The following is a 26478-nucleotide window of genomic DNA, read 5'->3' as shown; positions in this document are numbered from 1 at the left end:
AAACATAAAATCCCTCAACTCTATTTAATGTCCAAATCCAGCCTCCCTTATACAGGGCAACAAGATGGCCGGCGACGAGAGATCCAGGGTCACACGGCGTGGCAACAGTAATCATGGTCTTTGCAATTTTCAAAACATTTACTAGCGCATATTAATTACATCTAAACCATTAATTGTTGCTAAACGTTACTAAAACTTATAATCCACCTAGATAATCATTTATGCTAAATGTAACAGATACTATTTATTGGACTAACAGGTTAAATGAGAGTTACTTATTTTATTTATTTAACTTAACTCACAATTAGGTACCTATTTTATTTATTTAACTTAAGTAATCACAATCAATTATACAACGTATACATCGATCCTAGGTATACCAAAGAAACCAACGAAACCCTAAACCCTAAACCATATCACAGTAGTCAAAACATCCGAGATATGCCCATTTTGTAATTACTCCCTCAGCATCCGAGATGTGTCCCAAAATGTATTTTTGTAATTACCTCACTATCTATTCATTTTCATAAATACTATATTTATTTAATTTAAATAAAAAAATCTGCTATCTACTTCCTTAAAGATGTATATATATTTGTAATGAATAATAATTAAAAATATTAATTCATCTTCTTAATTTTTAAATAAGCAAAAACTTAATATATGTATATATTAAAAATATTAAAAAATAAAATAAAAAATAATTTAAAATTAAAAAGATGAATTAGAACTTCAAATTATTTTTCATTTATAATACTTTGCATCTATTTTACAATTTTACTTTCTTAAAATACGTATGATAGACTTCATTGATAAAATTATCCCTTAATAAAAGTATTTTGGAAAGAAAATGTAATAAAAAGACCATGTAATAATCATAAAAGTGTCAAATTTTACAGTTTAAAAGTTCTAATATATATATATATATATATAATATTTGAGGGATCAGAGCTTCACGTGTGAATGAAGAAACTATTACTTCATAGTCTTAGAAACTTGTAATATAACAATACTTTCTTCTTCTTCTTTTTTTTGTCCGATACTTGTTTTGGAGGACGGTTATTTCTGTTTTTTTTTTTCATACACAATATACAAACTCACTCACGCATTATTTTTAATGTGAAAGGAGAAACAGCAACAAGCTCTTCTAAATAAATGTAGTTCTATTCAATTGTGTAAAATCCAATGGTATAGTATTTACCAGTTTTTTTTACATGATCACACTACATGGATAACTAGATCATAAAGCTGCTACTCTAGCATTTGGAGAAACAATATGATTCTTGTATTTTACATAGTTGAATCCGGAGTGAGATTTGCAAGAACATTTGCTCATAACCACCATTGCTATTGTGCCTCATTAGGAATCCCCTTATATTTGCTTTCTGCCCTAGCATGAGCAATTATTAAAGTTCTAAGCAAACTATCCACAATATCCTAGTAATGGTGAAGTAGTCGCCAATACAACATTACTAGCTACTCAAGAGTTGAAGAATGTTATAACATTAAAAAGGGCAAGTGCCATGTTAACTAATATTAATATCAAATGTCAAATGTTTAAACATCATTGTAAACCAGTGCTATATACTTGCCTGTCACCATGACGTACCAAAATAAGGTAGACAGGGTCTTGGCAAGAAATCTGGAACAGCTGCCACACAATGTAGGTGCTTGTAGCAGCGCTGATAAAGAAAACAATGTTTACTTAGTTTGAACTTAATTTTATGATCGATCAAATAATAGTCGAAATAAAATTAAATAAGGATCTTGAGTTGTAAAATTTCTTACTATATAAAAACCTGATACTCTCAGAAGATAAGATGATACAAAGAAGTGTGAAATATTAAAAACAATGCAAATAGATGATGGAATCTCTACTATAATAATCAAAGAGGTTAAAATTCTTGATAGAGAAATTTTCTAATGAGTAATGACAACTAGTTTTAATCACCAAGCAAGAAGCAAAGCTAAAGAACTAACCTGCCGAAACATATCAATAGAATTATCCAAAAAGCTGCGTTAATCCAACTGGATTCTTTGTAGGCTATCCAAACCTGATATTGTATGAATAATTAGTATACTCATGTTGACTGAAAAAAGTGTACGGTAAACTCAAAATTTTTCTTTAGTATTCAATACTGATTATGTGATCGTGCTGAAACATTTTGATTTCGATTATCCCAGAGTTATTTAATGGTCACCGGCCAGTAATATTTTCACAACCATCACAATGACATGGCCTGTGTTCCTGATATAATTCAAGTCTTTTTTGTTGAAGATGCAAGATTCACTTGTTAATTCAAATTTCACTCGTACTCTTAGAGATGGTTGGTTTCTTCGTGTATAGGCTAAGACCATTAAGTTTAAAGTGTGTGGGTATGCTTCTCACTCTCCATTAAAACTTTGCTTATGAAAGTTTAGATTTCCCTATTATTGTAAATATGTGTAAAACTGTGTATATTAACAGGAGTTTCTATGATCTCTCTTTTTGGACAAAAGAAAACAATTTAAAGAGCCTCCTCAAACCTTAAATCCTTCAAGTTGATGACAAGACATTTAGATTTTGTATAATTTATAGAGCCTGTGATATGAGGATATACAAACTTACTGATATAGCCACAACATTGATATAGAAGTCAACTAATGTTGCTGCCATCCACCTGCAAATGTTGGAGCATATGACATTCACAAAGAAACATAAAAGCATAAACTTTAGAAATAATTTACTACACTGAGCTGCAAATACACTTGCATATCAAGCACAGAAAGCGTATGCTCTTGCCTTGAGAACACTAATTTAGGAAAATAATGAACGTAACAAACTTGTATATTGCAGCATTTCAAAATCAATGTTGTTCATGATGTACTTTAATTATGCATAACCCCTCAAATGTTTAACAACAGATGCATTTTGCTTGCAAGTATGTATTATAACAGAAAGAGTTGACTACAAAAAACTGTGACCAAGCTTGAAAGTTGAACGTTTCAGAACTGTGACCAAGCATTCATTTATTAACAAATATCATGACTTATATTGACAACCATGCTTATGTATTATAACAGAAAGAGTTGACTACAAAAAAGAGTTCACTGATTCATGCTTATGCTCAACCATGCTTATATTGACAAAAAGTATCATGACTTCCATAATAAAGATCACAGCAACAAATATGAAGCACTTACGGAGTTAAAAGCTCCATCCGGAAAGGAGAACCATCAGTGACAATAGTGTACACTATAGTTCCAAGCATGAAAACACCCAAGATGCCAAAAAGGGCTGTTAGAGCCACAACAAAAGAATTCTTCCTTTTCGGTTCTGCAGCAGTAGTCCTATATGACAAAACTTCTGAGTCAATCAGAGAACAGAGGATAATATCCTAGATCATGATGAAATTGGAATCTCTAGAGAAAGACCAATTCAAAAGGATAGCAATAGTTTACACAATTTGAATAAGAAATAGCAGTTTGAATAATAAAATTTAGTGAGAAGAAAACAACAACATCTAGTTACACCCTAAAATTCATTTATATATAAAACCCTTAAAAAACACCATAGAGCATCACTAGTTGAAAGGTGCATATATTTTATTTGCTTCTTTCACATGAAACAGGCTTCACAATTTGTTAATCAAACTCAAGAATTCTAATAATATTTTCTTATTATGAATAGAATAAGACATCAGTATAGCGAGAATCAAAAGCAAGCAACTTGGTCAAACCCCATATTAAATAACTAATAAAAGATGTTGAAGCAGAAACAAGATACAAGCTGGGGTAATTCCATTATAGGCACATGAAGAGAAAATCTGATTCTATAGTTGTGTTTCAATTTACATACTTGTTTGGATTCCGCAACAGAACATAATACATAGGATCCTGTGAAGATTCTTGAGGTGACAGCTTCAGAAATTGTAAAACAATATAGGAACATGTAGCAATGCTGGAACATACAAAAAATATTAGTGAGAATAAGTTAGCACTTCCGAGACTCCATTGAATGATCATAAACAATTATAAGAAACAACCACAAACTCTTGATCAATCTTAACTTTTATCCATATAAACACCATTGCGTTGTTCTAATAATATGAAGTCTTGCTGAAAAGTAAGTTCCATCTCATAGCTGAGATATAAGATCGAATCATAACAGATAGTGGTACCTTCCAAAGCAGATAAGGAAAATTATCCACAGAAATGAGCTGATCCAGTTTGATTCTTTGTATGCAACCCATACCTGATATGATTGACAAAGGTGGAACTTCTTAGTTTTCAGAAGTGAATTTTGAGACTGAGCCCTAAATAAATCGGCAATGTTTTAATTAGATTATTCAAAATCACAAGCAGGGTTCTATAGAAGAAAAGCAAAGCACAATAAAAGACTCTTCAACAGGTATTGGTATTCCATGGATCACTATATACATGATGCTTTTGAGTTGACTTACCGCCAAAGCTACAACATTGATATAGAAATCAATCAAAGTTGCTGCCATCCACCTGAAAAATAGAGGCAAGAATAGAAGTTTGATAATTAATTAGCAACGACATAAAATGCTTAGTAGATTAATGAAGGATTATTCTCGAATATTGTAAATTGCAGGCAACAAAATCAAAGTAAGATTTTGAAAGAGAGAGACAGGGATTATTACGGGGTGAGAAGTTCTTTGCGGAAAGGAGAACCATCGGTGAAGAGAGTGTAAAGAAGTGTGGCGAGCATGAAAGCTCCCAAGAGAGAGAAGAGAGTTCTGAGAGCAACTGCAAGTGAACAAGTGTTTTCCGCCATAGCCTCTAATTGTTGTCAGAGAAGAAGCGAATAAGAAGATGCAAAAAGAAAATGGTAGAAACATGGGGACCTAAGGAAGCCACGTTGTATGTATATTAAACAAGCATGCATGAAATATATCAATCTAATTTAAAAAGGAATATTCAAACTAGCTAGTTGAATAACTAGATTATAACTGAAATAATATAATCTCTCCATACTCAAATTATATATATATATTACACTTATTTTAGCAATTAACCACTCATGCTACACGTAATTGAGGCGGTTGTAAATTTCATTCTAAATTGATAGGAAAACGCAGACCATAGAATTCACTTTTAAGTTTTTAACTATCTCACTCCATAGTATTTAAAATATACTAGCGGCATAGATACAGGGTTTTAGGGCCTGTTTGGAAAACTCTAGAAATAACTTTTTTTAATTTTTGACTTATGAAAAGTGGTAATATTAATGTCTGATACAATTTTCAAAGCCAAATGGTAACTTTTTAAAAAGCTATTTAAGAGCTTATAGAGAAGTTAAAAAAACTGACTTCTTTCATAATACTTCTACTTTTCATCATATTTCTATAAAATAAGCACTTTTAGAGTTAAAAATCCAAACACAAAATAACTTACTTATAAGTTACTTTTAATAGAGTCATTTATTGTTTAAATTATTTTATCAAAAAAAACTTAATTAAGTTGATTACCCAAACTAGGCCTAAGTGTTAACTGTTTATCATTAGTGAATTTAGTTTTTTTTTTTAAATTAATGCACGAATATATTAATTCATCACAAATGTGACCCAAACGTAATTAATTATTGTCGTCCAGTATTTTTTTTCTTTTTTTTTTTTATAAAAAAAATAGAGTTTAGAATTTAAGGTTTATAAATTATATAAATTCATTTGGAATATAATTTACTCACTCCAAATGCTCTAATTCATACTCTGCGTGTTATCCTTCACCTTAGTATATTCATTGCTTTTACATGCCGAAAGTGATGTAGCCATTCTACTGAATGAAACATTTCCAATAGTGGAAGCTACACTTGCACAAAGTCAAACACAATTTACTCACAGAACCATAGCATACAGTATACAAGAAGGAATAAATATCACTATTTGAGCAAAAAGAATTTGAAGAATTTGAGCCACGACATTAGGGGGAGTCCGTAAAATTATTCATTGTTTCCATCTCAGCATGCACATCCACCCCTCTGTTCATTCTCTGGTGTAACAGCTTCAGGAATCCCTTGAAAATATCTGCACAATTGAAATTGAAACAATTCAGAAGTTAATTTAGCAGGCTACCTGTCAATATCTAAATCTCCAAAAGAAAGAAGGAAACTTATTTAGTACAAAAATGTCTTCCACAAAACCGATGAAATTGTATAGAACAGGAAAACTGGATTCTGAGATATCCGTCTTTTTTCCCCTAAACATAAGATACTGAATTGTACAAATAACTAATGTTTGGAAGGCATCAGAATTTCAGATACCAATAATAAAATGGAGCTCAGAGGTCAGAACACCAATAGTTAGAAATAGAATTGTACAAACTACTAATGGTACAGTTCAGGAATTTACAGAACATACCAATAATACTTGGAGATCAGAAAGAGATAAAAAACTTCCTCATAAATACTTTTCAAAGATCTTAGGTTAAGGAATCTTCATTGCCTCTAAACGTGAGGACGAAACATCAATGTCTTCTTCCATTACAAGTTCATACAGTCAAAAGTACAACTTAATAAATTAACGACAATAGTCCTATGATATAGTGTTTGATCCATGCCATAGATATTCAACAAAGTTTTACATTGGCTTTTAAAGACCCAGCAGAGCCAGTCAACATCCTCTTTTATCCAGACTGGGACTGTCTATGTAAAAAGTTTTCAACAGGTTCTAAGCATGGTTATTATGCATTCATCCAAACTCATCAATTACATAATAGTGGTGACTTGTATTCATATGATAATGTACAAATTCATACAGTAAAACTCATCAGCAAGTCCATATCTTTCAAAAGCAAAACTTACATGTCCTGCTCATGTTCATTGGCTAGGGCAGTCTTGGCAATACAGAGGAATGCGGCATCAACGTTGTAATCTTCTTTCGCAGACGTCTCAAAGTAGGGGATATTTCCTTTTGAAGTACACCAATCCTTGGCTTTCTTTTCAGATACCTGCTTTTAAGATAATTAGTCATTTATGCATGAGATGAGGAATCATGAATCTGTAATTAAACTTGCCTACCACTCGACTATTCCCACCATCAATATCTATCTTGTTTCCAAGCAATATAAACGGAAACTTCCTCGGGTCAGAAGGATTTGCCTGTCTCACAATAAGAATACAAGTCTTAATAGAGCATTATTTGTAAAAAATCTAATAAGGGTAAGTAATACGTAAGAAAGTGAGACAAATCAAATCACAATGCATTTCGCAATTCTGTATCCAGGGAGATAGTGCCACAGATAAAAGGTTATGAAATGATGGAAGAATGCAAGTAAACTAACAATGTCTGAAAACTGTGTTTCTTGCCCTTTGTTGAGGTAAAGAATCCGGATTCCCCATGTTAGACTACAAACTACAATCATAATCATAACAATATGCTTCCAGTATATTACCAGAAAATCAAAATGGAGTCCTACCATTTTCTAATAACCACAAAGTATAACATCGAGAAAATATTACAAGCAGAACCCAATATGGATGCGGTCATGAAGGACAACAAATGAAACTATCATCTAGAAAAGGACAGGAAGGACCTGCTTGAGAAACTCCTCGTGCCAATTGTCAAGGGTATCGAATGACCTCATTATATTCACATCATAAACTAGAACACAGCAATCCGCCCCTCTATAAAATGCAACGCCAAGACTTTGGAATCTCTCTTGCCCCGCAGTGTCCCATATCTACCAATCAAACATACAATTGAAATACACACAATTTTCACATAATATATATAGAGATTCAAAAATACTATTGAGAAAGAAAACAAACCCACTTGAAGAGTGACTAGTCTGTCATCAATCTGGAGTTCTTTAGTTACAAAATCAGCTCCAATGGTTGCCTTATATTGCTGACTAAACTTCTTGTGCACATATCTATGTAAGTAGTTAAGGTTCCAAAGTGGATAACTCAAGAAAAGGAAATAACCATAAATCTTTTTTGACAACTTGTCCAAACAGAAAACTAAAAAGTCTACACAATATGTTGACTAATACTTCCTAATACTAACTTCTTGTGCACACACACTCTTAGCGGTCAATAGATGCAAACTCCAATAAGAAAATAACATTATTATCATCAAAAGGACCTCAAACTGAAACCTTATTATTTCACTAAAGCAATAATTTAGATAAGGCACTGTGTGAATGTCATGAAACGTGCACTAGTACTCTTAGGTGAAACGTTTACTTTCAACATAAAAAAATCATATATAAGACTAGTCACTTTTGGAATAATTTCGCGTAACTAACACTAACACGAATTAGAACTATAACGTAAACAAAAAGTTAAGTAAATTAGTTAAATAACAAATCAAGCGTAATAACGCCAAAGGTGCAACAATGTAACAGGCGAAGGGATTCAAGGACGAAGTGAAATGACACAAACCCTCCAACAATAACGCATGAAATTACCAAACAGCAATGGAATTGGGAGAAGAGCACGTGAGGGTCAGGATACTGATTCATCAATGAGGTCTTTCCCACCCTAACAACGAAACGAAAAGGGTTTGTAAAAACTAAATTTTTGGATGCATTTGAGGGAGGAAAATAAAATATGAAGAAAAGAAAAGAAAAAAAAAAAACCCTAATCCTAGAAAACGTACCCGCTATCGCCGAGGACGATGACCTTGAGCAAGGTTCGTCTGCGCAAAGACATAGCTGGTTACGGTAGGGACCCAAATCGAGGATTCACGTTGAAGCTCGTTATTGTTGTTGCGGGTTTGTGTATTTATGGGGCGATTGGTTTCAAGGTCAACTTCGTGCAGAAAAGGGAAAAAGGTACGCCATTTTCGATCTGTCTCTGCACTATTCACTTCAACTGCTTTCAAAAAAAAATTACAGCCAAAAACGATAATAAAATAAAATAAAATAAATAAAAGTTTACTTTATATATGCATTTAAGAATGCTTTTTTAAAGCTCACATAATCATTTATAATTAACTGCTTCCCCTGCTATTCGGATAAATAATCAATCTTTCAAATCATCTATATTAGTATATCCAATATTTTTTTTGGGCTCCATCTATATCCAATAATTAATAGAATAAAGTAATTTTTTTTGAAGGTGAAGTATAAAATCATTTTAAATCACTATATATATTATAATTGAATTCTTATCCCTATATTTTTCCCTTTTTTTATTTTTACCCTTTTTTAATTCTTCAATTGCAATATTGCATCCTACAATCTATAAATTTATCTACTATATATATATATATATATATATATATATATATATATATATATATATATATATATATTAATTTAAAAAAAAATTAGAAAACATACACATGCGTGTGTATATATATATGAAATGAAAATACAGATATATTTATAAAATTATTTTATAATTTTTAAAATTTTAATCAAAACTATTAATTAAAGTAACAAAATAATTACCATCTTGACTATTTTATTATTATTTCAATTGCACATTTCTAATATTTTTATATGTTCGTTAGAATGAAGAGAAGAATAGCTACATAATCCTTTTTCCGTACACAGCAACATAGTCTATTTTGATACATACAATCATCCATCTAATTTCATATATGATATATGATGATGATTTAAATTTTTTTTTTCAATTCTATGAAGAAAAAAAAAAAAAGAATCATATTCTTTTGTTCCATCTAACCTTCCCCAATCCCCATTCTCTCAAACTTTATTAGTATATATGATTAATACTAGCAAAATTTATATACTTACATTTTATAATTAGCTAAAAAGAACATCGATATTGATTAAAATAATTAAAATATAAGTTTTGATTAAAATATTTACTTTGAGGAGGAAAAAAAAAAAGGGTTTTGTATTTTCACTATTTTGTATTAGATTTGAGTGTGAAGCTTAATTACTCATAGAATCATACTCATCTTCCATATTCAAAAATTCAGAATTCAGATCAGAGCGTTACGACGGAAACATATATAAACTCCATGGAGGAAGAGAAAGCACCCTTGATCGGAGAAATCGAGGAAGTAGACGCAACCGCCACAGCCCCCACGACGACGACGGATGAGGTGTCGCCGAAGAAGCAGGTGCGGACGAAGGTGCCGGAGGTGGAGATCCATCTGTACCGGCAAGGGAAGGGACCCATAGCGGTGTTCAAGTCGAACCTTGGTGGTTGGGAACAGGACCAGCTGGAAGTGCGTGAAATTCTCGAAAAGTACGGACTCAAATCCATCTTCGTCTTTAACCCTCAGTCCGGTCGCGGCGTCCCCATCCGCTTCCACCGAAATGGGAGGTCCATCCTCACTTACCACGACGGTGCTACTGTTTATGTTGATGGCGAACCTAAGGTACCCTCTCCTTTCTGAGTGATTGCTTTGGGATCTAACTAAGAAGGAAATTTGATATTTTTGTTTGAGTTTAATGCTTGCTTTATTATTATGTTGGTAACAATTGGGGAAAGAAAGGATATTTAGCTGTTTTAGTGTAACTTGTAAGATGAACAATCCAATCATACGAAACTTATATTCAGATCGGTTAAGACAGGGATCATCCCAATTCATCAATCCAAGTAACAGAACAATGAAAATCTACTTTTAGTTGTGGTGATGAGAAAAGTACTTCTCCATAAACAGGATCAAAATTGGAAGCGGTAGAAGCAGAAGCAGAAGCATTCGCCGTAATTTGGAGAAACTATGGTCAAAATTCAGAATAGGGAGAGGAGAACTGGAGAAGGTTCATAGAGTAGGCTGGCCATACCACACTAAACATGTTACATGCCCTTCTCAAATTAGTTTTCCCTTCTTTCTAGTACACCCTTCCTTAGAAATTGTGCCTATAAGTCTATGGCAATACTCATTGGAATGAGAAAAAAATAAAAGCTCATAGGTAATGGATGTAAGAAGAACCTCAAGTGTGTTTCATCCATTTGAGGGGGGAATTCAATAGTTTGAATTCGATTGGTTACCATAACGAGAAGAAACACAGATTGCGTTGGTCTTTTGAAGCTCTGAAATTTTTTATACATATACATTAGGGCGAGTATTTAATACCTTTTGGTATCTTACTATGAATAAAACTATCCAATTTTTTTTGGCTCATGAGTTGTTCTACCTATATTATCTATCAGAGTATAGAGAAGAATGTGTATAGCCAACATTCACCATTAGAGGCTTCATTGAACAAGCAATTATGTATGAAGGTAGCCACAGAAATTTATGTACTTGACCTTAAGGACCAAAAAACAATTTCTTTTTTTCCGGGTTTTAATGAGAAAAATACTCTTGCAAGGTTTCTCTTAACGTGGGATTTAAGATTCATCTATATTATGTCATATGGACTCAGCACATCTTTCTTCTAGGTGTGTTTGTGCGTTCAGTTTTTTTTTTTCTTTTTCAAAAAAAAAGGGGGTGCTCTATACATGTTTATGTTGGTACCTTTTTGGATTGCTTATGTGGTTTTTGTGCGGTTGATCCATTCCTTTTTGGACTTTATCTTTGTTGAATAAGAAGGATGGAGGAGATGATGAGTTTCCTACGTCCAAGATAAAACCTTTATAAGATATAGCATTCTTTACATTTTCTAGATGGATGCTTTATGTCAGTGGTGATAGGAAATATAATCTCAATATGGACATGATACATGATAGGACGCAATGGTATTGTTTGATCTATGTAATCTACCACACCTAGTTGTGATTGATTCTTTATGTAAGTGGTGATAGGAAATAAGATTCTGAAAATAAGCAATGCTTAAACAAGCATGGGGACTTAAGTATCTCTATAGTTAAATGCACTCTGAGGAACTTAGATGGTAATAAGGCACCTTGTTTCATTTCTTATTAACTGAGGTCCATCAAACTAAAGGTGTTTCTCTTCTGTGTAACCTTCAATTGCAGGACTCGGTACTTAAACCAGTGACCAGGATCTTGATCGGGGTGCTTGTAATAACATTTATGATAGCCCTAGTTTCAAGGGACACTCCAGAATGGATCAAGAAATATAACATCTTGGGCACAAACTCCTCTCCATGGGTGCTGGCTTGTATAGTGATTGTTTTCACCCGCATGAGGAAGAGAACTAAAGATTTTCTGAAAAAGTATGGTTGGTGAATGGAAGGGATGGATGCTTTTGTGTAAGGCTTTTCATGCTTTTCTGTTTATGCTTTCAGTTCTTTCAAGAAGTTGACATTTTTTACGATGAAATGTGTCATCATCAATGGTATAGGATAAATGTCACGTTATCTGATGATACTGCATAATAGTTGCTCTTGTTCAGCAAGCATACAATTGTCCATTTTTGTACTACTTTCTTTTTTTTTGTTATTTTTTTAAATCCTTAGAAGCATATCTGATGAGAGTGGAAAACAATGTATTTGTGCTCTGCATCTTACGTTAGGAATCTTACTTATGAGCCAAGTTACGATCTGGGTAAGCAAAAAATAAAACAGATAATCGGTTCTGTATTTATATCATGCAGCCAAATTATTTGATTAGAATGGCGAGAAAATAAATGAAAATGAAAATTTTCTTATCCATCTCTCCCGGGTTTGATATTCACTACGGAATGGCAATAAAACTTGTTTGCTTGAGGGAATGGCAATAAAACTTGTTTGCTTGAGAGGGTCGCCCACTTTGTATTTCTGTAGTACTTGAGGGATTAGTCATTGGACTTCCGACTTGATGGATACCTGGTGCAAATCAAATAGGTATATATACATATATATACCAGCGTAATGTGTCTATTAATTTGTTCTTTTATTTACTATCAAAATAATAAATTTGTGATTAGTCAAGATAAAAATCACCTTACACTATAATTAAGAGGGCTTGGTTCAAATCTTAGAATTACAAAAACTAATTTTTATGGATATATATAACATAACATTTTAAGAACAAAAATTTGTGCATCAAAACTTTTTCAATACCCATTATATAGGAAGTATAGATATAAGTTAATAACTATTCACAGTAAAAATGATTATTCTTAACTATTATAACTCAAATTCAAGAAAAAAAAAATACTGATTTTAGATTTAAAAAACTTGAATTTGATGATTAATACTCTATAACATTTGATTTTGTTGTTTAAAATTTTAAAATCTAAATCAAATTTAACACAATTTAGTGGTTATTCATTTTATTTTAAATTTAAACATAAATTGAATCAATGGAACCAGTATATCTTACGAGGATTTGACTTTAGAAATTAAAAAAAAAAAAAAAAAGATCATCTATCACTGCATGAAACATAACATTCATCGTTAAAGTAAAGGCAATAGAATCATGAGAATTGAGGGCCGGAGATTATGGTGGTGTCTATGACTTGCAGACAATCTTGAGTGTCGTGACGTTCTTTGCCGGAAGCCTCGGCAATATTTCAGCTATCAGCTCATCTAGAAGGACTGGTGGCGGCGGAGGAAGGCGTTTGACGGCATTGGCTAAGTTGCTCATTATTCTTTGCAACGGTGCCACACAACATCCTCAATAGGAGCCAATGCGTATGGTAAGAGGAGGACGATGGGCAATGACTGATGATACGTAAAGCATCATTATGTGGTTCAATGATACAGTTTGTGCATTTGGTATGAAAGGAGAAATGACCTTTTAAACCTTTGGTTCAATTTTAGTGTGGATTCGGATATTGGGTCTTTCGATATGCTACTACCAGAAACAGGCCATATGTTCAAATTAATCTAGAATTACCGATGGTTAAAAAGATTATTGTTGAAAGCGTTCCACATGACGTAGAAAAGACCCAAACGGGGGCACCGATGCCCGCAAAATCACATCCATCTCTTCAAAGAAAGGTTGCAATGGAAACTTTTGAAGTCTTTTTGGGAGCGTCTTGGGTATTTCCAGGTTGGGATTGTAGAAGCTGTGAGGCACAAGGGAGGAATTTGGTTCCTATCCTCCTTGCAGGGTGCCAGTTGTAAAGTGATTGATGTTTTTGAGCAATGTCTGACGGTTGATGTTCAGTATGACAATTTAACTTGGAGGTGCAATGGAATTTATGGCAGCTCACAATTTAGTAATAGAGTCCTTCTCTGGGATAACCTTGTTTCTCATAGTCAACTTATCATAGACCTTGGATTTTACTTGGTGATTTCAATAAAGTTCTTTACTCGTATGAAGTTAAAAGTTGTCAAATTTTGGGTGATTGTAGACTCTTTGATCTGAAATTGATTGGTAAGAAGTTTTTGTGATATCACCGCTAGGGGTGTCAAAAATTTTTAGGAGGTGGGAATCCCCGCGGGGATCGCCCTGAATGGGGCCTTAGTGGTGGAGAATTTTTTCTGTGGAAATGGGGATGGGGAGCGAAATTCTCCCAAGACAGGCGCGGGGATCCAAGCGGGGATTCCCGCCCCATCCCCAATAATTCCCCGAATTTTTTAACTTACTTAATAACCCTTACTTTATTTCTAATATAGGAGTTCTTTTAGTAATTTCATTCATTGAAAAATCCTAACCCTATTGTTCAAGATTTTATTTTATGAACTATGATTTGCTATGTTATATTTCTAGACTTATAATCTTGGATAAGATATGTTTGTGTGTTTGTAATAATATTTTGTAGTTTATTTTTTGGTTTTTTTTATATTCTTTATTATAATTTTCATATGAATGTTAAACATAGGGAGATGGGGAATGGGGCCCCGCGGAAAATGCGGGGAATGCAGAGAATGGGGATGGGGACAATTATTCTCTCATGGCGGGGAACGTGGCAGGGACGGGGAGCAGGGAGGCATCCCCTGCCCCCGCCCCACCCCATTGACATCCCTAATCACCGCATTCAAAATTCTCTTGATGTGGCAAAAAAACTAGACAAAATTTTTATTAATGGTGATTGGTCATTTGGGTTTTCGAAGGCTTATGCTGAAATTCTTAATAGACTTCAATCTAATCATTGTCTTATCCTTGTGCGTTGTAAAAGTCATTCGCAACTTAAAGGGAATAAACTCTTTCGTTTCATTGCAACTTGGACAACTCACCCCAAATACAAGGAGATTGTGGCCCGATCTTGGCGGTCAGGTAATTCTGGGATCCATAACAAATTGTCTGAAGTGTAGAAGAATTCGTCTGAGTTTAATTCTAAGGTTTTCGGCAACATTTTTATTCGAAAAAGTGATATGAAGTGGAAAATTAGCTACATTCAAAAGTACTTGGAAGTGGTTGATAGCCTATCTCTGAGATTGAAAGAACAGAGGTTGAATGAAGCTTATAACAACATTTTAGTACAAGAACTTCTATAGTTTTAGAAATTAAGAGAACACTGGGTAGGTTTGGGGACAAGAATATAAGTTTTTTTTTTTTCATATTCAGACTCTAGTGCACTGGAAAAATAACAAGATTCATGATCTTTTTCTTAATGATAGTGTTTGGAAAACAGATTCAAAGGTACTTAGTTGTGAAGCAGAGTTTTTCTATCGAGGTTTATTTTGCCATATAGAGGACGTCGATTTGGGAAGCTTAGGCAGTGCTCCTATGCCTTCTCTTAGTAAAGAAGCTTGTTTGGGTTTTATAGCGCCGGTTACCATGGAGGAAATTAAGTCAGCCGTTTTTAACACGAGCTCCTTTAAAACCCCTGGACCTGATGGTTTCCAAGCTTTTTTCTTTAAAGAGTACTAGGAGACAGTTGGTGTTGATATGTGGAACATGATTCGGCCGGCATTTTCAGGTGATACAATCAATCCTAAGATGACAGAAACATTAATTGTCTTTATTCCTAAGGTGGAAGTGCCACATCCATGAAAGATTTCAGACCTATTAGTCTTTACAATGTGATTTACAAGATTAGGAGTGTTCATAGATCGGATCCAATCCGCATATCTGCGGTGTTTATCCGAATCCGACCCAAAAATTGCGGATATGGATCCGATCCACAAGGCTATTGGATCAGATCGCGGATTTTATGTAGGTAACCACATATCCGCGTATCCGCAAAAATAAAGAAATTAATAAGTAAATATTTTTTTATGTTTTATTTCAACTAATAATTATCATATATGTTGTATTATTTTAACTTATTATTTAAGAAAAGTGTGTTTAATATTATTTTAAGAGTAAACATATTTAAAAGAATAGAAAAAATAAATTTTATTGATATTTTTAAATAAAAATAACCTTTTAAAATATTTTTACGTTTTGCGGATATTTTTCCTATCCAATCCAATCGGATCCGCAAATGTGTGGATCGGATCTGATCGGATCCAAACTTAAAAACTGCGGATATTGGATTTGATCCGATGATTTTAGTGCGGATCGGATCGAAATTTTAGCTATATCCAATCCGATCCGCGTTCACCCCTATACAAGATTATCACAAAAGTGTTGCTTAATAGACTTCGTCCTTACCTTTCTGACATTGTGGGTCTTCTTCAAAGACGGTTTATACCAGGAAGGGGGTCTTCTGATAATATTATTGCACAAGAATTCTTCATTTCATGAAGCATACTAAGTCGAGGAAAGGTACTTTAACGTTTAAAATTGATCTAGAAAAAGTACATGACAGGGTTGACTGGAGATTTTTGGAGCAAACTCTGCAAAGTTTTGGGTTTCCTAACCTCACTGTCAGGCTGATTATGAATTGATCACAGCTTCCTCTTTATCAATTCTTTGGAATGGTGATAGATTGACGGGTTTCTCTCCTAGGCGTGGCCTTAGGCAGAATGACCCAATGTCACCATACCTTTTTGTGTTGTGTATGGAGCGTTTGGCTTGCTTTATTAATCAGCAGGTTGAGATGGGAAGTTAGGATCTAGTGGCAGTTTCTAGAGAAGGACCTAGGATATTGCACTTAATGTTTGCTGATGATTTACTTCTTTTTTGTAAAGCAAGGAAAAGTCAAGTGAAAAATGTTTTGTCCATTATGAATAAGTTCTGCAAAACTTCTAGATGAAAATAAATGTTGAAAAATTCAAAGCATTGTGCTCCAAGAATGTATTAGCAAAGAGAAGAGATATGCTTATAGGTGTATCCTCTATAAAATTTGTGCAGGATTTAGGGAATTATCTTGGGATTAATCTCAACCATTCCAGAGTTAATCGAGCCTCTTTTAATGAAGTTTTCGATAAAGTTAGGAGAAGGCTAGCCAACTAGAGGGGTAGATTACTCAATATGGTTGGAAGACTTTGTTTGGTTAATTTAATGATTGTTGTTATCCCTACCTACTACATGCAAGTGTCTCTCTTCCCGAAAGGCATTACAGGTAAAATAGAATCTATGATGAGAAATTTTCTTTAAAAAGGTCAGGCTTATGGTAGAGGATTAAATCTAGTTAGTTGGAAGGTTTTGATTACGTTTAAGAAGTACAGGAGTTTGGGAATTAAAGATCCCTATTGTGCAAATATTGCTTTGCTCGGGAAATTAGTGTGCAATTCTTTCATCAAACGAATAAGCTATGAGCCAAAGTGTTGGCTGCCAAATATAAATCTTCCCATGATGCTAGATGTGATTTCTCGCCAGGTAAGGGCTCTCATGTTTGGAAAAACTTATGTAAAGCTTTCGGTGTGTTGCGGGATGGTTTTGCTTGGTGTATAGATGGTCTTGATTAGAACGTTTGGTTTGCTAATTGGAGGAAAGAAGAGCCGCTAGCCTTTGAGGTAGACTATGTGCACATTTATGATTTGAACCTTCATGTTTTGAATTTGTGGTCGAACGACAAGTGACATTTTGAGATCTTCTATTCCCCTTTAAGCTAGAATTTGAAGCACAACATCGTTTCTTACAATTCAGATTCTCAAGCGGATTCGAAATTGGATTGGTATTGATCTGGGGCTAACTCTAAGGTATACAACATAAGTAATGGCTATTTGTGTTTGAGCAAGAAGAAAATCGGTTGGGAGGAGAAGGGGATGTGGCTGTGGCCTTGGCGCCTTCAAGTTCCAGAAAAACACAAACTCTTGGCATGGCTCTGTTTTAGAGAGACTCTTCCCACTACAGCTCTTAGATTCAAGAGAGGGTTGTTGAATTCATATTTGTGTCCCAGGTGCCTTTCTTCTCGGGTGTTGGTGTTGCATTGTATTCGAAAATGTCCCAAAGCTCAATTAGTTTGACAGAATTTAAAGATTTCTCAATTTCTAGGGGATATGGCTGCTTGGTTCTTGAAGCATAGTAAAGAGCACCCTTTCAAGTTCTTTTTTGGTACTTTGGTAGCTTTAGTGAGTAAGGAATAATGATATTTTCAATGATGGAAAACCTTGGTCTGCTGACAAGGTGACAGGTACGGCTTTAGCTTCCGAGAATGAGCTTATAAACATCTTTGAATTGCAGCTGGTTTCCATGCCTTTATCTATGAGTAGTTCTTGGGGTCCTCCTTCTGTGGGCACTTTTAAGATTAACTGCGATGCTAGTTATTTTAGAAATGATAATTGACTTGGCTTTGTTTGTGTTATCAGAGACTGGAATGGTAATTTGTAGAGAAGTTGTCGTGGTGTTTTGGATAGTAATTTAGTCATTCATGGAGAGCTATTTGCTATTTAGCGGGATTACCTTCTAGCTTGGGATTTAGGATAGAGGAATGTTGTTTGTGAAATTGATTGTGTGGAGGAATTTACTCTTATCAATAATCATTACAGGGGTAGCAATTCTGCTGAGTTCTTGGTTTAGAAAATCCGTGACATTATGAGTTGGAAGTGGCGAGCTAAGCTTCGTTTAATCTTACGGAATGCGAATAGGATGGCCGATAACATGGCAAAGATAGAGCTAACTTTGAGTCATGAACATGTGGTGCTCCTTGCTCCTTGGAAGGAGTTTGAGAATTGTTTATGTCAAGACTACTCTTTTAGTAGATAGTCCTTCGATCTGTCTTAATTCTTTTATTTCTTTTCTTTTTTTTTTGTTAATTTATTTTCAGTCACAAAAAAAATTATTATTATTATATTATTCTACAACGGGTAGCATTTTGGCACCAAAAATACTAACGTGGCGTATTCTGGTGCCAGTATGCATACCTTTCTGTTCTCAATTTATTTTAAGAAAGTATATTCTTTATAATTATATATGAAAATCAACCTTTAATGCATAACTAGACTAATTGTCAATTATTAATATTTTCAATCATTCTAATTATATTAATTATTAATCATTCTAATTATCAATCATAATAATATAATTTGTAATCAAACATAATCGATGGTAAATTGATATTAATACTAATAATAAAAAATTAACTGTAAATTGATAATTCTAGTTGCCATAAATATGATATTAACGTAAATAACTTTGTTAAAATGATCTATAATGCATGCTTTCGGTTGTACCATTTGACTATTTTCTGAAAAAGATAGGGTTGTAGCGGGTGAAAACCTAACCACACGGTCTCACCAAAGAAATTTCAAAATTGTTATAAAATAATATATATATATATATATATATATATATATATATAAAGAAAATTTGTTCATCAGTAGTGATTATTACTCATCTTATAAATCTTTTTGCTAAATTAATTTATTTCATTCTTAATTCTATCTAATTTTTTACTCATTAATTCACCAAATCTCAATCTTTATTTCAAAGTCATGTGATTATCTATTAAAAATCAAAGTCATCAAAATTTCATTTTTATCGGTCACACCACCACAAGTCAATATACATATCAAGAGATATAATTTAACCAATCACGGCCTCCGACCCAAAATTCATTCAAATTTCAAACCCCATTCAATTTCACACCTTATCTAAAGGATTTCAACCTCAACAAACACATCTATACATATCAATTTTCACCAAACATACTAGGAGATATACTTACCCCATCACAGCTTCTTGCTCAAAAATACACCACAACACATCAAGAAATATAACACAAATCAAACATGACCTTCGGCCCCAAACAATCACCACAACACTCCACCATAATCCAAACTAACAAGTCACAATCGCAAGTAATTAGACAAACAATCAAACACTCACACATAGAGAACAATTATGACTAGTAGTACGATTAGCAGTTAATAGAATATCAATTACGCAAACCAAGTAATTATGCAGATCCAAATAATTTCAAACAAATTTAGTATAATGCATGTTTGTCCTATTGGCCATGAGCTCACGTGTCAGTTATACTGCCAGATCCGTCACAAATCTGGTTGGCAACTCCCGGATCAGTCTCTCTATTGCGCATCCCAAGAGGAATAAATTCTAAGGGAGAGTGCCCTACCACCTTCTGTAACAACCCTGATTTTTGAGTACGCGAGATCTTTTCTGAAAGTACGGAGAACTCTGGAAGATCAGTAAGGGAAAAACCTTTGATATATCATCAAGTATCTCAATCCTCATTGTCATTATGTTATCTTTAAGTTAGAACCTTTTCCGAGGCAAGCTCGATAGCGCGGTCACGAAGAACCTAGTTTTTGAACTGTATCGGTTAGGAGTTTTGATTCGATTTTTCGTAAATAGTCTCAGTTTGACAAACCGGACTCGATTTATGAGAGAAGAGAGATAATAGGATGATATTATCATTATATTAGTATTAGAAGCTTCTTGAATGATATTATAAGGTTACCTGGTCAGTTTTAGTTAAAAACATAAAATCGGTTTAACTGGGTTCACAGTTTATTGGTGCAGCTTAGCACCAGCACTCCCTGATGACTTTAGCAATGCTAAGGCCTCATTATACATGTTTTATTCTCATAATAAATATGTTACTAGTGTCATTTATGCTAGTAGCTCAGAAAATAATTTTTAGAGATGTTTTCACAAGTGTTCCGATACATCTAGTTTTAGTAGTTATATACCTGAGATATTTTAATATTATTTTAATCCACCTCCAAGCCAACCAATCACAACTCACCCTACACCCCCAAAACCCCCAAGGCTGCCTCATTTGCTCGTTGTGGCCAAAAATCATCAAGAGAAAAAGGAGAGAAAGTTCTTGGTTCATAAATCTTCAAAGCTTGATTTCTTCTGAACTAAAACTCAAATCAAAACTCCGATTTCACCAAAATGATCCTCTCTTCTTCCTCTACATAACCATATAACATATCAAGGCTGAAAATAAGGTGATATGACTGTCTCCCTCCCTCTTCAATTCGGTTTTCAAGGAAACATGCTTAAACATGTGTTTTCTTAATGTTCTTCCTTAGAAATCATGCTTAACTTGACTTGAGGGCCAAAAAACGTTAATTTCCAGCAAGTCTAAGGTGAGATATCCCTTCCTAATGTGCTGAGCAAGATTTGGTCAGTTGAGGATTTTTGGATTTAAAGTTGTTCTTGATGTGATTTAGGAGGAAAAAGTGCTAAAGGACCACCTGAAAGTCTAACTGAATTAGGAGCAGCAAAACCAGGTAGGGTGTAACAAAATTAATCTTGATTATTTGTGTTTGAGTTGTGTGAATTTTGTATAATTTGGATGTGCTAAAAATTGGTTGCATATATGATTGATTCTTGGTGAAAATTTGGTGAAATTTTGATGGAATTTGATGAAATTCAAGCTTTAAAGTTCATGTTCTTGGGGAAGCTGGAAAAACGAAACCCTAAGCTTAAATTGAGGTTCAATTTGTGTTAAAATCATGTAGAAAAGATGGGGTTTTAGTGGCTGCTAATTTATTATGAATTATGGTAAAAATCGGTTGCTGAAAAGACTGAAAAACGGGTAAAAACAGAGAAAGAATCTGAAGAATTTACGAAGAACACGAAGAACACTTTGAGTGTAATGAAGAACATTGAAGAACATCTTTTAGATCTTAAAAAGGGCAAGGTTATAATTATTTTGGTGTTTGAGGGGTTATTCGGTAATTTCTGAAAGTCAGGGTGGTTAAAGTAAAAATATTAAAAGTTACGGGTGGTAAAAAGTGAATTTTAAGGGTTAAAAGAAAAAGATAAGTTAATTTTCGAAAATTAATGATAAAATAATAAATAATAATAAAATATTAAATAATAATATTTAATTAAAAATAATATTTTAATAAAAATAATAAAATAATACGGAAAAGGCAGTTTTCTGTAAAAGCTTTAGAAAGACAACTTTAAACTCAGAATCTCATAGTTACCTTCATAAAACACTTAGAGAGTGGTAAAAACATATTAGTGAGGCAAAGATAAATAAAAGATAAAAAGTTGAAGAAAAGATAAAAATTAAAGAAAAAGTCTGTAAAGTTTTAATGACAGAAAAACAGACAGAGACTAGTGAACGAACTAGGGCAACATAGTTAGTCCTTGAATTGCGAATAGGGTTAGGTATTATATGAAAAGTTAAAATGTTTCAGTATAGACTTAATGAACCTATACTTGGGACAGGCTAACTAATCATACCGAAATTTACATAAGCTTTAAATACATACGTTAAACAGAGGAAGCAGAATAAAGTAAGGAAGTGCATAGAAAAGAACAAACAGAGCAGAATAAAGAGACAAAGCGAAAAGAGTAGTATGATAAAGAGCAGAGGACCTATTAAGAGGTCATTTGTTGCATTAAGGCAACCTCAGAGATATCTATATGTTCATCTGCTGCATTGTGGCAGTCAGATAGATAATGGTGCGACCACTGAGAAACACTTTCCTGCGGTACAGATCCATATTTTATTTTTGTAAGGCATATTGGTTATTTCCTGCTACAGAGTACCGTGACCACCTGTTCCATTTCTGTAGTGGCAGAGGGTTATTTCCTGTATATAGAAGGTGTTTCGGCATACATCCCTGCAGTGGCAGATGTGTTATTTCCTGCGTACAGTGGACCCTGTGGTGGCAGAGGGGTTATTTCCTGTACACAGGGGTATTGCCAACAGGAAAGCCATATCCGGCTGGTAATGCTGGATTACGTCGGGAGCGGGTAGAAACCGACAAATGAGCTCATTACCTGCACTAGGACTAGACATGCATAATTCTTGTCTGCGCATTATTCTCTATTGCATTCCTACTTGTGTGTGATCTATTTCTTTATGGTTGTTTGCTTGAGTGCTATGTCTGTGCTTTATCTTCTTGTATTCTCCTGCTTGTGTTCTGTTCTTTGTTTTTCTATCTATTTTTAACTTTTGTTCACTACTTTACTGTATTATATTACCCATCTACTAATTGAGATCGAATAAATGAATGTAACTAATAACCCCGACCCTACTAAGGACTCCCCAGTTCTTACCCCTTCTCTCCCTTCCTCCCCCATCAGATGGAAAACGGGCGTGATATTTTATGAAGTTAAAGACCTTTACATTTATGAGGACCCAGTGTACTATGGTTACTACATTTTGAGTACAAAGCCTCGTATGAGATGTTACGCGTTACAAAACTGTCCCTTCCAACATCCTCTGTCTAGCCCGCATTTTGACCCCGATGCTCCTTACGACTTTCCCTTATCCTGGTTACATCCTGACGCACATGTACATCCTTTTCCTGATGATCCCGAACCCCCTATACCAGCTCAACCTTTGAATGAGGCGGTACCTGAGCCTATCATTCCTGATGACCCCGAGTTAGCTGGTGACTACGTACCTGTAATACCACCAGAGTGGGATTTCCCCCTGAGCCGATCCCCGACTTTCCACAACCTGATGAGCCGGCTCTACCGGACGGTGGGATAGCTCCTATTTACGCGAACGGACCTGTGCTCGCGAAGGGTTTGTACATAGTGACAGTAGTGTTTCTGGTGGATCTGAGAGTATAGCTGTAGCTGCGGATGATGAGGAGGAGGAGGATTCTGAGATAGAGATAGAGCAGGATGAGGAGATGGATGAGCCTCATGACGATCTTTCGATCGACCACGTGTAGATATAGTCCGACAGTAGTAGGGGAATTCTTTTGATGACACTCTAGTCTAACATTATCTGTTAGTTAGTCTCTCATTTGTATTAGTACACCTGAGAGCTAGGAGCTATATAGTGGTTAGGCTAGCCTGGGCGCCAGCTTAGCGGCTTTTTGTAAGGGCCAGGCCCTGGGAGTGTCGTGTATATATTAGCTACGTAGGATGACGAGGATGTAAACTGACTTAATCTTTTGTGAACACTATATGTTTTGTTATAGTATACATGATGTACAATATTAGCTGAGTTATATGTTTCTTTATGCTTCCTTATTATTTTTATCAGTGTGTGCTTATTTATTTTACTCCCTCGCTCGTAACGATATAAGTAAAAAAAAAATGTTACTTGTAAAATTGGCAACGTTCTAACAAGGAACAGGCTCATATATTAAGTAATAGTTAATAATTAGGAAGAACAAGTTGGTAACACTTGGCTTCTTGTATGACCATGGCATACTGGGAGTTGGGTCGTTACACCTTCTCCTGGAGGTATATTCAGTGAGTAACGTTCCGAGGGAGAGTGTCTTACCACCTTCCTCAAACCGTGCCAAAAACAACAGAGAGTACTATCTCATCTTGCAACCAGAGAGAGACATGGGAGAAATTTCGATGAAGAGTTCCCTACCACCCATCAATTATAAGATTAATTATTCTCATCATAGCAAGAAAGAGAATCCTTCATCCTTAACTTGTCTGTTCGCAACAAGAGAGGGAATCCTTCATCCTCAACTTGTCTATTCGCAACAAGAGAAAGAATCCACCATCTCAACTTTCCTATTCACTCCGGGATATAGTGTTCGCCACACTCTTGGGATATAATGCATGTCACACTCTTGGGATATAGTGTCAGGCACATTTTTCAATTATAATCATTATTAATCAAAAACACGCAAGTGGGATGAGACCTCCGTCCTTACCAATTCAGTCGTTCAGACCACATTCAGTCAAATCATTAACCTAAATAATTTTCATAAATTATAATATTCATTAACCCCAACTCTTTATCAATTTATTAATTTCTTTATTTCGTGAGTGGGACAACGCCACCATCCTCACCGTGGGTGGGACGAACCACTATCTCTACAATATCAAAATATTTCATTTGACAAAATTCTTATCGGTGACTTACTCAATTCAATATGTTATATTCATCCCAACATAATCAAATATTTAAAAAATGGTTCTTAATCTCCATATGGAGGTTACAGTGGTTTATAACTCGCCGAAAAGTTTTAATAGTTCAAAACAACATTTTTGGCAACATTCAAAATTCATACTACTCAAAATCTTTTCTTTAATCAAACTTACGAAATTTTTCCAAGAGTCAAAATCTTAATGGAACATAATCGTTCTTATTCTTAAACAATTGTTTTAAATTCGCTAAAATGTCCCAAAAACATAATCCCTTCTATGATTATTCAAACTCAAATAAGTTAATTCTTCAGTTCACTTTCGCTACTTTAGATTTCTCTAAAACTCCACAAAACATAGTCCTTTAATAAAAATTAATCAAACAAAACTCATTTCTGTTTCACCAATTAAATTCAAATGCTTTGAATTCACTAAAAATTTCTCAAAACATAATTCTTCAATCAAAATTTTCAAATAAAACTTCAAAACAAAGTCTCTAGTTTTTGTGAAAATAGCACCGATTTTCATTATTATTATTATTATTATTATTATTATTATTATTATTATTATTATTATTCAATTTTTACTCAAATTCTTATAAAATTTTCGACAGCATCTCTCCTAAAACTCGGACCTTTCCACCTTTCAAGCATTCTCTCCAAACCAACATCTCTCAACCCTTTCTCAATATAGCATTCAAAATAGTCAACTAAATTATGATTCTCATCAATTATCAACACAATCAAGAAATCACTCATAATCACAGCCACAAACACAATAACACTAAATCAAACACCATTCACAGCCACAAATCAATCCGTTCATAATAATACTAAACAAAATACAAAAGATTCTCAATTAATCATCTCATCATAATTCAATTTATCATTCAACATAACTAACTCAGCATAATCAAATTCTTCAGCCAAACCATCACAACAATCATCAAATCAACCATAATCCACAATTCACACATAATTAACTAACAACACAAAACCATTAAATCCTTAAGACTTACATAATCACAGAAAATATATTTTTCACATTGATATCGATTTATAACAATTCCTTGAAATAAAATAGGTTTTTAAAAATATCCCTACCTTTAATTCTTGTGCAGCAGCGGCATCAATTCCAACCATTTTCTGCAGCAGCAACAGCCATTAAACACAACATGCAAGTATCGTAACTCAACCCTTAGACATTAACGTCGCAAAATCCTCAGTATTATATAACAGAACAACGATATCGGAACAAAAACAACCCACTGTATCAAAAGGGAAACAAAAAGATGGAGCAGCAACAACTCTGACGACCCTCACCAGCAAGAGCAAAACCTGACAAAAACAACGAAAAGCGAGGGCGAGGCAGAATAGCTGTGGTGGTCGCTCCAGTCAACACCGACGGTGGCGCAACTGCTCAAAGACAGTGCAGCAGCCCAGCGACGAACTCCAACCCGCAATGACATGGTAGCAGCCCTTGACAATGACGGAGGCAGCTCCCTCCTCGTGAGACTCTCCTTCTCTCTCTGTACATCACATTTCTTTCTCCTCTGCGAGCTCCACACCCACAGTTGAGATAGTGACGACGAATTTCCAATAGTGACGGCGACGACTGAGGTTCCAGCTGAAAGAGTCTAGCAGCGGAAACAACACAAATATCCA

General features: G+C 34.3%; 3 protein-coding genes across 5 annotated transcripts; 1 reads left to right on the top strand and 2 right to left on the bottom strand.

Annotated features, from left to right (window-relative positions):
• Positions 1-1145: 1145 nt before the first annotated feature.
• Positions 1146-4874, bottom strand: LOC107617610 (uncharacterized). 3 transcript variants are annotated; one of them, XM_016319412.3, is made up of 9 exons: positions 4647-4874; positions 4443-4494; positions 4161-4234; positions 3839-3940; positions 3184-3330; positions 2609-2660; positions 1981-2054; positions 1593-1682; positions 1146-1390 (listed from the first exon to the last, which is right to left on the bottom strand). In XM_016319412.3, exons 1-9 carry the CDS (start codon positions 4778-4780, stop codon positions 1348-1350), a joined length of 768 nt encoding a protein of 255 aa, XP_016174898.1. In that variant the 5' UTR covers positions 4781-4874; the 3' UTR covers positions 1146-1347. The 3 variants fall into 3 exon arrangements, with proteins under 3 accessions (XP_016174898.1, XP_016174897.1, XP_016174900.1); XM_016319411.3 differs by having other exon boundaries at positions 1146-1385; positions 1610-1682; positions 4647-4851; XM_016319414.3 differs by having other exon boundaries at positions 1610-1682; positions 4647-4850.
• An 809-nt stretch (positions 4875-5683) lies between these two features.
• On the bottom strand, positions 5684-8726 carry LOC107617611 (ras-related protein Rab7). Its single transcript, XM_016319415.3, has 7 exons — positions 8604-8726; positions 8459-8485; positions 7776-7875; positions 7537-7683; positions 7022-7102; positions 6806-6951; positions 5684-6029 (listed from the first exon to the last, which is right to left on the bottom strand). The coding sequence occupies exons 1-7, from the start codon at positions 8654-8656 to the stop codon at positions 5963-5965; spliced, it is 621 nt and encodes a 206-aa protein (XP_016174901.1). The 5' UTR covers positions 8657-8726; the 3' UTR covers positions 5684-5962.
• On the top strand, positions 8643-12323 carry LOC107617612 (WD repeat protein). Its single transcript, XM_016319416.3, has 3 exons — positions 8643-8778; positions 9897-10301; positions 11849-12323. The coding sequence occupies exons 1-3, from the start codon at positions 8731-8733 to the stop codon at positions 12059-12061; spliced, it is 666 nt and encodes a 221-aa protein (XP_016174902.2). The 5' UTR covers positions 8643-8730; the 3' UTR covers positions 12062-12323.
• Positions 12324-26478: the final 14155 nt, after the last annotated feature.

This window comes from Arachis ipaensis, chromosome B9 (genome assembly GCF_059453495.1).
Source record: "Arachis ipaensis isolate K30076 ecotype BB chromosome B9, ASM5945349v1, whole genome shotgun sequence".
Classification (NCBI taxonomy): domain Eukaryota; kingdom Viridiplantae; phylum Streptophyta; class Magnoliopsida; order Fabales; family Fabaceae; genus Arachis; species Arachis ipaensis.
This window is presented reverse-complemented; position numbering and strand designations above follow the sequence as displayed.